Source organism: Cariama cristata, unplaced genomic scaffold (assembly GCF_000690535.1).
Source record: "Cariama cristata isolate BGI_N322 unplaced genomic scaffold, ASM69053v1 scaffold3889, whole genome shotgun sequence".
NCBI classification, from domain to species: domain Eukaryota; kingdom Metazoa; phylum Chordata; class Aves; order Cariamiformes; family Cariamidae; genus Cariama; species Cariama cristata.
This window is the reverse complement of record NW_009635061.1, coordinates 19838-33030: the sequence shown is the minus strand read 5'-3', so window position 1 is coordinate 33030 and position 13193 is coordinate 19838. Positions and strand designations below refer to the sequence as shown.

At 41.8% G+C, this 13193-nt stretch overlaps 1 protein-coding gene across 1 annotated transcript; it reads left to right on the top strand.

Moving 5' to 3' along the window:
- The first annotated feature begins 405 nt into the window (after positions 1-405).
- FAM105A (family with sequence similarity 105, member A) lies at positions 406-10777 on the top strand. The gene is made up of 7 exons (XM_009707371.1): positions 406-559; positions 668-699; positions 808-899; positions 4642-4791; positions 5529-5657; positions 8431-8703; positions 10437-10777. Exons 1-7 carry the CDS (start codon positions 453-455, stop codon positions 10614-10616), a joined length of 963 nt encoding a protein of 320 aa, XP_009705673.1. The 5' UTR covers positions 406-452; the 3' UTR covers positions 10617-10777.
- Positions 10778-13193: the final 2416 nt, after the last annotated feature.

The following is a 13193-nucleotide window of genomic DNA, read 5'->3' as shown; positions in this document are numbered from 1 at the left end:
AAAACCTTGACTTAGTGACAAAGTAATGACGGTAAAGGTCTCTGGATCAGCACACCCTGAAGCCAAAAAAAAAATTATTTTTTTTGTTATTGAACAGTTGCTTTGATATCCGTCTTCCTGTGACTCCATTGTGACTGTACATCTAGCCTGCAGTGTGTGGAGGAAAGCTTGGAAATGTGAACCACATGCACCCAAAACCCCAGAAACTTGAAAACCTAAGTGTATAAAGTATATATATTAAGTTTATAAAAATATACTCACCTTTTACATTTCATGTTTTGTGTTTCATTTGGAGTGGTATCATAATTGGATGATTTTTCTTTTTGTAAGAAATCAAATAGAAACAAGTATTGCAAAACAGTGACAAGATATTTTCCTCTCTTCTTATCCCTATTTTAGGAAGGCATGAGGTGTGGTCTTGGACAACAGCCACCAAGCAATCCTTGTGTCTCATGTGGCAAAAAGTGAAAGTGCAGCTAATGCTAAGCATGTCTTTCCTCGTTGCTGTTTTTTGGTATTGCAGAAGGCTATACAGCTTTTTAGCACAGCTACTGAAACGGTAGGTTTTTATTATGCAGACTTTAATTTTCCATGCTGTTGCTTATTTCAGTAAATATTGACCTTTGACAACTCCTCTTTGACACCTGTTTTATCATTTGGATTTCAGGTGGAGCAACTACCTTCAGAGAAAATTCTTAAGTAATCTTTTTGTTGTCATTCAATATTCATTAATCCCCCCACCCCGCAACTACCATTTAGATGCAGAACAGTGGAAGGTAACTAATCTGTGAATTAATCTCGATTTAGGGAATCTCAGTGTGCTGACAGAAGTTGATCTGCTTGGTTATAGTGCGAGAGAATGGAAAGGAGAAACAAAGCAGGCCAAACACATGAGGGAGGTAAGAGTTAAATTCTAATCTCTTCGAGAGGAGGGGGGAAGAAGCAGTACCTGGGAAAGGAACAGCACTCCCAGCTGCCACAGCTACCAGGGCCTGCTACACTGGCTGGTCAGATGAAAAGCAAAAGGGACAGCACGAACACAGGTCTAAATAAAAACTGCAGCAGAGCAGGTCAAAATGTAGATCAGGTTTTAGTCTTGCATCTTCTCCAAATTCCCCCCTGTAGCACCAGCAACCCATGCAGCGGCTTTAAGAGGAAAATTCATCCCCAGTGCTACAGCCCAAATGACTTGGTCTTTGGTGCTGTTTCTTGGCCTTTGATTTAAGGTAAAATCTCTCATTTCAGGGAGGAATGAAACACCGCACCCATTTTTCTTCCAAGCTCTGAAGGTCCATGTGACAGCAGCCGGTGCTTGGCAGCCTCCCCGGCGGCAGCCACCAAGGCCCCGGTCCGGCTGCATCGGCTGCAGCTGGGGGCAGGCAGGGCAGGAGCTCACATCTGAGCTGTGCCAGCTTAGGTGGTGCTCAGCGGGCGAGAAGCCGACGTGCTGGATGGTGGCCATCCCCTGCCTTCGCATCGTGTCCGTCTGCTCCAGGTCCGCAGCCCTGGCCGTGCGGTGCTGCCGCGGTGCTCCCTGCCCAAGGCACTTCTGCACTGGCATCTTCCCCTGCGCCAGGCCCTGCAAGCAGGACACACGCGGTTTAACTACACCCGGCAATTCCTGCAGCCTCATCCTGCACGTAGCTAGGGCTAACAAGCTACTAATCTCATAGTTAATGTCCTCATCATCCTCAGCACCCCAGTCAGCTGCTGAGGGGTGGCTGGAGACAGCCCTGGGCTGCGTGGGGAGGTGGCAGCCTCTGCTGCTTGTGGGCATCAGCTCATCCTCAGTGCTGATCTTTTCCAGTTCTTTTTTTTTTTTTTCCCTATGGTGTTTATTCCTTTCAATGTAAGGTTTTTTCATGGGTTTGGTTTTGGTTTTTTTCTTTTCTTTTTTTCCTTCTTGTATCTTTGAGCTGCTAGCTGTGACCATCTTAATAATTATATTTCTCCCTGGATTTTTATTTCTCTTACTTTAAGTCATTTTACCTGGAATAGTTTCTCGCAGCTTAGTGAGTTTTCTTCATAACTGTAAGTCAAGATGACAGAGTTGAGCTGCACCAAACCGGGTTTTGGGTCATGGATAGCTGAACGCCTGAGCCAAGGACCTCCTAAATTCATGGTTCACTACTGCTAGATACATTGACATTGTTTTCTGTCAGCTCACCGAAAAGTTTTCAGTTGTGTACATTGTATGTACGTGCTTACACCTGATAGGCAGAATCGGCAGCTGCACTTCCCGCAAAAGACGTATGTTATTGCCCACGCAGTGGGCTGTTGGCAGCTGTATCTGGTGGCTGTTAAAGGAGGCAGCGTGGCAGGGGGCATGGCGGGAGCAGCAGTGCCCTCCAAAGGACCCTGACCAGTCCTTGAAGTTGGAGCAGCACTACGGTATCCTAACTTGTGACGGGGACGGGCCTCCAGGAGCAATACGTGTTTTATGGCTCTTTGTTTTGTGTTGTTGCCTTAGTTACCAAGGTAGGTTCAAAGACTGTGGGCTGGATCTTTACTTTCCCCATAAAATTTCTAGCTGAAGTAGCTATACCAATGGTAGAGTAGTAGTATCTGGTAAACAAGCTTAGACTCAAATCCAGTCAATCAGCTAACTAACTGACATTATATCCTAGTGTCCTCATGGTGTGGCATTTCAGATCAGCACAACACAAATGTAGCACCAGGTCCATATTTCTGATTATGTGATGATGGTGGGAGCACTGTCCATGATACGCTGGGAGAGAACAAAAAGGCAGAGGGGGCAGGAGATACAGTAGTAATGAGAGACACCAACTAGCCATCTGCACTGGCAGCAGCTGTGGGGTTGATCTTCAAGGTGCTGCCAATGACTGTTACATCGATCAGCTTTTCAGGGAGCCTTTAGGAAAGGAAGCAACCCTTGCCTTGGTCCTGAGCAGTGCACAGGATCTGCCTCAAAATGTAGCTTTCTAATTTCTGCGGTTCTCTGGAACAGGAGACGCCATGTATTTGTATTCAACATCCTTGCAAGAACAGCAAAGCAAAAAAAAATTCTTACAATTGCATCCACCTTCAGAAAGGGAAACTACATAAAAGCAAGTATGTTAAAAAGCAGCTAAAAGACAGCTAAGAGGTCTGAGTGTTCATGGTCAGTGTATTTGACATATATATGGCTTCAGGTCATGATACTGGAATCACAGAGCAAGTGCACACCAAGAATAACTTAAGAAAGGGTAAAAGGAAGCTGATAAGGCTAAACAGCAGCATAAGGGAGTTATGAGAAAAAAGAAGATATTTTTCAAAAAACTGGAGATGTGTCCAAATGATGAACAGAGAAAGGATCCAACTTTGCCACGTTAAATGCAGGAAAGCAGCAATGCCAAAAGTGCCCAGAACAACATACAACAAGGCCAAAAGTGATTTGGAGAAACAAGTAACAAAAGATAGCAAAACTAATAAATTTGCAAACACATACTGGGCAACAAACCTTTCAGTAAATCCATGAGCCTTCTAGGTGATCAGAGCTGAAAAGGAGACTGCTTTACAACCAGCTATCCACTGCCTGTTCTATGTATCAGGTAGAAGTTATCACAGTGAGGAGCACATTTTAGGATGAGGTCTTATGAGATCCTGAACCAGTGTAACTTGCTTGCTGTCCCCAAAAGGAACAGTCCCTTACTTGTCTTGTCTCTCCCCTTTTCTCACCTCATTCTAGCTAAGCAGTCCCTCACTCTTTTGTGCTGGCTGTTACTTCTTCTGTTGGATGTCGTTCACCAAGATGGTGAGCTGATAGAGCAGGTCATCCCAAAGGAACCTTCTCTGAGCCACCTGAGCTTGCTGAAGCAGCAGGGAGTTCCCCCAGCAGGATGAATTCAGCAGGCTTACCGTCACAGCCAGGGCAAACTGAGAGCAGGGGAGACTGTGCATCTGAGAAGTGGTGTTGGGATGGGGTGAGGAAGCAGCCAAGACGAGGGAGGTCCAGGAATTGAGACCATCTTCCTGCCCCTTCAGGAAGCAAACTGTGAGACTGATGCAGCAGCCTGTGGAACTGTAGAGTCCTCTTTCTAATGCTCTGCCGGTTTATTGCTCTGAACTGTCTCAACAAGGGCTCAGATGAGAGCCAGAGGTAATGCAGAGGAAACACGGGGAGTGTGTAGCTGGAAGAAGGGCCATCTGCTTCAGCACATTGCTGCCAGATCTGCTCAGCGTCAGGTCGCCTTTGCACGATGGATTCAGGTCAGTGTAAGGAGATGTTTTTGCTAAAAGGAGTTTCCTCCAGACCCTTCTTCCTGCCCTTTTGCTGCTTCATCCCATGTATGGACACAAGTTGTGAAGTGGTCGAAGTTAAAGCTATTATGGCAAAGAAGTCTTTGCTGACCTGCTCTGATTTGGTTGACCGTGTGAGTGTTTACACTAGCAACAGTGCAGAGACTGGAGCAAGTTGCTGGGTTTGGAGAGAGTGCAGAATCACTCTTAAGGGACAGTGCCAGTTTAAGGTGTTTACAAAAACCATGGTCTTGGAATGTTTTTGTGTATATAAAACTTAAAAACATACTCTCTCATTCCCCTAGCTCCTTCTTATGAGTAGTTTGGAATTGGACTCTAATCAACATGGGGTTTGTCCAAGATTTTAAATTTTTATTGCTAAATTTTTTTTTCTTTTTCTAGGCATATGAACAGTTGTTTTGGAGCTGTCATATCAAATACCTGCGACAAGTCAGGAGGGACAACTATTGTGTACTAAGAGCAGTGCTTTTTCAGATATTCAGCCAAGGCATTCCTTTTCCATCGTGGATGAAGGAAAAAGATATATTGAAGGTAAAATTAATTTCCTATATGAACGTGATTCAGGTAACCCTGCACTGCAGAAGGAAGCTTTCTTCAATGTGAAAACTGACATGTCTGCTGTGGAAGTAGAGGAGAATCATTATTAGAATTTAAAGAGAAGTTTTTCAAACTCTTTGAACTACACTTAATTGAAAAAGTGTCCCTGATCTCAACATACCAATGCGAACATGAATCTAAATGGTAAAAAAAAAAAAAAAGGTGGATGAATAATTGTGACTGCCGCTTTGCTAGATGTCACTCCCTTAACACAAAAGGGTATTTGAGTCTTCCTTGTCTACATCTGTGCAAAGTCCAGTGGCACACTTGGAAGCTGCTGAGTGTGTTGCTGGAGCAGTAGGAATCCTGCTGCCTCTTGGGGTACATTTGCAGGCTGGAAGATACCTGTAATCCTAAATACCTCACTGAATTCAGATGTATCCAGCTTTTCCAGAGTGTGGGTTATATATTTTGCTGAGAGCATATTTTCTTCTTTTTTGGCTGGCCCTGTTTTAAAAGTTTCTTAAGGACTTGGCAGTTAAATGAAGCCTCCTTTTTAACATTTGAGTTGTTCTGAGGCTCATCTTTTTTGTTGTTGTTTGAATTGTACAACCAGAGGATGGAACCACATGGTAAATGAAAATATGTGTGGACAAGTTAATATAACTTTGTATTCTACTTCTTGTTATGGTTATGATTAGCTTTTTTTTTTTTTTTTTTCCCCACCCCAGCTCCCTGAAAAGCTTTTGTATTCTCAAGGTTGCAACTGGATTCAGCAATACAGTTTTGGGCCAGAAAGATACACGGGTCCCAATGCCTTTGGTAAATTGCGCAAATGTATGGAGACATTAAAGACAAATGTGAGTATTTAGGAAATGGTTGGGAGGAATAAAAACACTGAGAAATGGGTTGAGACAGGGTTAGGGAACTGCTCCTGGTTACATATTTCTATGGCAGTCAGCCTTTCACCCAGGTTCAGAGACCTGTGCTGCTGGGAAGGCCATCACCTCTCCGGCAAGGGAATCCATCTTTCGGGGGTCCACTAGGCTAAGTACTTGGGGTCCCCCTGCAAGTTAGGGAGGCCATGCTTCCCACAGCTGTTACTGTGTGGCTAGATGCCTTTGCCATCAAGTGGCTCCTGCAGTATCTCATAATTTCGATTAAAAGTAACATCATGCTTTGTGAGATCCTCCTGGATTCCCTCCCCAAATGGGAGGGAACAAATGAACAATGCATAGTTTTTGTCTTTCCTTTGCTCTTCTCTCCATGAAATGTCTTATTTATCCAGTTTTACTAAAATTTCTCTCTGTGAGCTGAATCACTTGATTACAAAGACCTGTCAGCCTCATTGTCCCCTCTGCTCAGCATAGCTAGATTGCCCACATTCTCAACCGGGAGTATAACTCTTATTTACATATTTAAAACTTGGGGAGTTTTAGTAGCCCCAAAACCTTCTGAAGCAGATAAAAAAATCGACCTGACAAGAACTTGCACCTTCCTTGAGCTCCTCTGCATGGGTTTCTGCATGTCTGCAGTTGCATGAACTCTGGACTGTTCCTATTTGCTTGGCCACAAGCTGTCCCTCGCACACACACCACCCCCCTCTCCTCCCCGTCTTCCTCCTGCCAGGCAGTTGCTTTGTATGCTCTCCTGGTCACAGCCATCAAGGGGATACTGGTATTTGCTGGACTCCAGGGTTTTGGCCAGTTAGGTTGAAATGCTTCTCTGAAGGCATCCATTGTCCGGTATATCAGACCTTAAACAGTCATTTTTTAATTCTACAATACACCATGGTTCTGGGCTGTCTTACCACAGCCACAACAGCTTATTTTACTGGTATACATTTAAGCTAGTTCCTTTCATGTGGCCATGTGTACATGAGCCACAGCTTTGTAGTTTTAAATGCTCTTTTTAGTGATAGTAATTGTTACTTAAATAAAAACAACAAACCACAAATAAACTTATTTAGCTCTAGAAACAAAGCATTAGTAATAAAAAGAGGGAATTAAAATAGAGATCTGGTCCTTGTCCCTTGCCTGCACCCTTGCTGTGCCACAATGACAGCTGCCTGTCTTCTTGAGATGTGCCTGGTGGTTCTTGTGTGCAGTTATCATTTTGTTCTTGTTGCTCTTTGCATTTGCCAGTGTTGGGTTGTTCAGCTTTTATTTTTACCTTGTTACCTTTATTTCTACCTTTTATTCTACCTTTTAACTTTACCTTTAAGTTGATGTTAGTCCCTTAGCACAAAGCATTTAAACTGGATCTTTGTAGAGAAAAAAATTTCAAGTTAGCACGGTGAACAAATCCATACAATTAACAAATTGTTGCAGAGCAGCTGTTCTCTGCTGCCTTTCCCAGCTCCATCGTCATCTTGTGGGCTGCTGCCTGCAGATGCTGTTGTGCCTGGGCCATGCTGGCTAGTAGGTGCTTTACACTTAAGAGAGGCCTCTACTACCTACACTTAGGTAGTAAAGGTCCTCTAGCAAAGGGACATTAGTGGTTCATCCACTTGGTCTCATTTTTAACCTGTAAGGAAAGTCTTCAGGAATGTGTGAGGAGATGGGGGGAATCTGTTTCTCGATTTAGTATTCATGGGTAATTCAGATTTAGTTTTTATTAGTTGCAATTTACAGTTTATGGCCACTTCAACATATAAATGTTACAAGCACAGAATTAGCTGAAATTCATTTGAGTCCCAGTCATTGAGCATCATCTTTTATTGCAGTCCCAAAAAACCTGTCAGTTCCAGATGACTCTCTTTAGCCACTGTGTTCAGGACTGGGTGCTTTAAGCTTTCTGATTTGGTACCCCGTCCAACATTGTCTCCTGAGCAGCCCATTTTCTGGGTGTGAACACTGCCTTTTGACCCCTCTAGAGCAACAGAGAGCTCAGGAGCTCTCGTTATCAACCGTGAGCAGAATGAGAAATTCCTACCTTGTTAATGTCCCATGCATGTCTTTGTCTTGTCCCTTCTTGTGCAGCCAACTTACCTTATGAAGCAGAACACACTAAAGACATACAAATGTAAACAGTTCATAATGCCATTCTGACTTGCCCAGTTTGTTCTTTTTAATTTACACACTTCTGAATTGGGCTCAGCATCTAAAGAGTTCAAGCTAGGACAACTTTAATGTAAAGGGTACTATAGAGGAAGATCACTGACTTTTGGAAGCTGGAAGTTAAAAACAGATCAGGAGTTATCACTTAATCTAACCTTTGCTTATGGCTTAGTGTGTATGTCTGATGCACCCACAGATTTCCTGTAACTTTCTGAGGTCCTTTTGGTGGTTATGCTCCTTTCAGGCTTTTTCCTGACAGCGATACCTGGATTTTCTATAGTGGTCGTGGGTTGCTTATGTATAGGGGAATTACATTTACTTTCTCATAGACTATCATTAGCATCCAGATGCTTGGAGCTGTCTGTAGCAAGTAGGTTCTGCTGGATAAATGGAAACTGAAATGTGTAAGGCTTCAAATTTCACTGCGGATCCGAAAGAGCCACCTGCTTATTTGCACAACCGTTTCGCCATAATAATAGTATAGTACAGACTGGCAATTGTTCCTGTTTTGGAATCTTTCATATTAAATAGAATTCTTAATAATTTGATTAATATTCTTCTGTGTGCTTTCCAGTGGACTGAAATAAGTGCTACTAAAGACCATGAAGAAAGAGGAAACCTGTGTAATACACTCTTTTCTGATGAAAGCAAGGAGCACAGACTATATGAGGCCATAAAATTCATCATGCTCTATGAAGTTGTTGAAGCCTATGAGCAGATAAAGAACAGGGAAGAACCCATACACAACCTCTTTAGCCTTCTCCTTGCTCGTGATTCTTCATCTGACCCTTTGAGTTTCATGATGAATCATCTGAACTCCATAGGTGACTCTATTTGCCTGGACCAGGTAATGATATAAATGGAAAATAAATCACAAAACTTATTCCAACTCTGACGCGATTAGGTGAATATATCATACATCATCTATGATAGCATGATAGCTGGGCCATATTTTTTCTTTGGGATGTGGGGAAGTGGACTGAAGATAGTAATTTATCTTCCAGGAAAAAAACAGTCTTCTTGCTGGGCCGGAAACAAATGCTGTAAGCTGTCAGTGAGACAGTTTAGAACAATGATACCTTTGATAAGTACAATAATTTTAGATTATGCAGATTTGACCTGTTGTTTTGCTTTTCCTATCTATTCCACCATGCCAAACACTCTTATCATCACTCTATTTTTTCCACTCTTTGGTTCGTATTAGATCTAATGTCTGTTAAGAGTGAGTAATGAGAACTCTATTAACTGTTCACCTTTATATGTTAAGATTTTATTTTTTTTTAATTTTATATTTAGTGAGGAGTTAAGTACTGACATCACAGAATCACAGAATCGATTTGGTTGGAAGAGACCTCTGGGATCATCAAGTCCAACCTTTGCCCTAACACCACCATGTCAACTAGACCATGGCACTAAGTGCCATGTCCAGTCTTAAACACCTCCAGGGATGGTGATTCCACCACCTCCCTGGGCAGCCCATTCCAATGCCTAATGACCCTTTCTGTGAAGAAATGCCGCCTTATTTCTAGCCTGAACTTCCCCTGGCTCAGTTTCGAACTATGCCCTCTTGTACTGTCTCTAGTTGCCTGGGAGAAGAGGCTGACCCCCACCTTGCTACACCCTCCTTTCAGGTAGTTGTAGAGAGTGATAAGGTCTCCCCTCAACCTCCTCTTCTCCAGACTAAACAACCCCAGTTCCCTCATCCACTCCTCATAAGGCTTAACCTCAAGACCCTTCACCACCTTCGTTGCCCTTCTCTGGACACGCTCGAGCACCTTAAGGTCTTTCTTGTAGGGAGGCGCCCAAAACTAAACACCAGGTTCACTAAAACTAAACTCCAGGTGCAGCCTCACCAGTCCCAAGTACAGGGGGATGATCACTGCCCTAGTGACATCTAAGCTCCACACTGCCACTCTGCAAATAGTTTCACTTCTCAATGGGTGAAATTATTTCTTATAATCCATTTCAGTTATCAAGTCAACTGTTACATGTTGCAGTCACCTTCAAGAGCAGGTTGATTATAACTGGACACCTTCTGCTCTGTCTGGCTATGCCCAAGGATATGAGCTTTTTCCAAAGTATTTTTCCAGATTAAGCAATGCTTTGAAAGAAGTGACAATGAAGGTGCCAGGTCTCAAGTTTCATATACATGAAATATAAGGATTTTTTTTCCTTTTACTATTATATTTCCCTCATGTAGCTAGTGATCACAAGGTGGCAGGCTTCCCATTTTTCAAGGTGTATCAGTCTTTTAATAACAGCTGGTCCCTTCTTGCTCCCCACTAAGCTGTGTGAGCTGGCTTTGGGAGCAGGTTATCTATTGTGTCAGGTGGAGGAAGGATGTTTCCAAAGTGTCAAGCATTAACCAGAATATCCTCTACATGCACAAGAGCAGTGGGAGGACTGTTGGAACACTGAGAATACCCTCAAACCTTTAATTTTCTTACTCCACTTACAAAAGGGGCCCTCTTATTCCTTGTCTACTGTTTTAATCTAGATGACTTGCATTAACTCGGATTATCTTCGTTTTAGTTTTCTAAGTCTAGAAATAAATGTCTTACAGACTTCTTACATCTTTAGGTTGAACTGTTTCTTCTTGGATACTTACTTGAAGTAAAGATAAGAGTTTACAGACTGCATAAGTTCAATACTGAGGAATTTCAAGTAAACTATCCAGATGAATACCGAAGAGAATGGAATGAGATTTCTCTCCTGACCGAGGATGACCGCTACTATCACATCCCTGTTTTCAGAACGTGAAGGACCAGTGGCTTTTTTTCCTTTGTATAATATAGTAAGTGACTAGTTTCAGTGAATTAGGTTTCTAATTGGCAGCAGTAAAGATTTTGAGAATGCTTGTTAATGATTACAAAGTGATTTATAGGTTTATTGTGTAAACATTTTGCTTTCCCATTGCAGCTCAATTTACCGTCGGTCAGCCATAAAAAACATAAAATATGTATATAAAAATATATAACCATAAAATATATTGCTATACTATCTGGGAGAAAAAAATGTCATATTTGAGGGCTGTCAGACAAAAAATATTGGACTGCATGACAAAGAAAGCAAAGGTAATGCTGAGTTTTCCATTGCTAGCCTATGGATTTACTCTTGACATCTCTGGATGGGTTAAACTCAAGTTCCTAAAGCAATTACTGCCTTTCTCTCATTGGTCTCTAGCTAGGGAGGATGAATCACAGAGGAAACAGCTCCCGGAGTCCTGCAGTTTATACTCTGGGTTATTAACCTGGCATTGTCTTGGGGCTACCTAGGCTGGCAGGATGTAACCTGGGACCTCGGTGTAGCTGCTTCAAATCCCATTTGGCTTCCCCCGTTGCTGGAACGCCTCTGTCCAGGGATGGGCAGAGCAAGCAGCTGCAGGCTCTGCTTACTTCAGACACGTGAATCTAAGCTGTCTGCACTCAGCGCCGATATCTGAAGGTGAAGAAGTGTTACATGGGGGGAAAAAAACCCAACACACACACAAGAATATTGTGCCAGATGAACAGAAGATCTGCTTCGTAACTGAAGAAAGTACATAAGCTTTCTCAAAGCTAAAAGGGGCAGTATTAATTAATAAGTAAGATGCAACAGAGTTAGACGCCGTCGCTGCCTATGGTTTTTGTCAACTTGTAAATCCTTTAAGGGCTGATTTCAACATTACTTGCCAAGATTTCCTTTGTAATTCACCTGAGAAAGCTGTGCACAGAATACGTTCACAAACACTGCGTTTTCAGAAAATACTAATTTTCTATGCATTGTGGGATTTCAGCAGTGTGTATGTACGTTTTATCTTCTGAGTATGTATTAATTTCCTTGTGTAAGATTGCTATCTTTAGTATAGACCTCAATGGTTGAAGAAGTCTGTCTGGGACAACTAAATGAGATTTACCTTATTATGTGGAACATTTTGCCCAGTTCTATTTTCTAAAAGAATCAATTGTGTTTTGATTATTTCAAAAATAAGGGACCTTGATTTGAAGAAATACTAAAATAATGCAGCAGATCTAGCAAAGTATTTGTAAAAAGCTTACAATGCCATAGGCATACGGTTGTATTGAAGAAAGTGGGATTTATTAAGAAACAAAGCCTCTCCTCTCCTTATTCTAGAGATACAGGGACAGGCAGGTTTGTCTTTTAATTCCTGCAGGAGAAAATACAAGCCAGTAACAAATGCATGAACAGGGCCTGCAGAAGCTAAAGCAGTTGCATGAAGTAACTAAGTGGTAATGCTTGGAGCACACGGAGAGCACTCGGTTCCTTTGTGTAAAGGACAGCAATTTTATCCCTTACAGTCCTTTTGTTTGTATGTATATGTATATATATTTATAAAACACCTGAGCTCTGTTGTAACAGTTTTGTTTTCTGAAAGTTTTTCTGAGTTCAGTTTTGTTCAATAATTTTTAGTTTTTAATTAAGAAGGCTTGATACCTAGAATAATTTAATCTCATCAAAACCTGCATATCAAATACTTTATTTATTAAAAGAAACTTTTTTTCCGCTGAATGAAATAATGATTTGGTTCTGCTCTGCATGGGGAAATGTTATAATGCCTGAGAGTAGGGTATTGCTGTCTATTTTGCATCAACAGTAACATTTACAGCTATCAATAAACTTGTCTATATTTTATTCTTGTTTTGGTACGAGCAGACATACCAGAAAAAGGATGTATTTTTATAGCGGGCTTTTTAATGGTTTGCATGTTATTTATGAATAGGAATACAAAAGCATTACAGCTGAAAGTGTTAAATTGTCAAAATGTACGTTTTTGTAATCTTGAACTTATTGATAGCAGGGGGTTAATAAAGATCTAACACAGACAGTGGAGTTTATCTCACCAATTTGGATGTTTGCATCTGAACTAAGTCACCTTGGGCTCTCTGCCTGGTCAGTGGCAGGCAATGGCATGCAGTCAGTCAGAGGAGTGGGTCTGTACAACGGTCTGGTTTTCCTCACTGACTGTCCTGGGAGCTGGCAGTGATCAGCATAAATCCCTCTGCTCTAGATGTTTGACGTTAGGTGAGATTAATTTTGTCCCAAGAACCCAGAAGGGACATCTTGAAACAGATCTGCTGGCTTATCAGATGTCAGAGGTGCTAGCCAAATCTCGACCGGAACAGAAATGGGATGTGAAGAAAGAAGAACTTCAGGTGAGGATAATTGCAAGTCTTGGAGGTAAATGCAGGATCTTGAGAAACACTGAGACAGGTTTGGGGCTGCAGTGAGTTTTAATCAGGTTCTCTGATAATGTTTTTTACATATAAAGAAATACATGTATATACATATATATGTGTGTATATATATATAAAAGAAAAATTCATAAAAAAGAAAAAC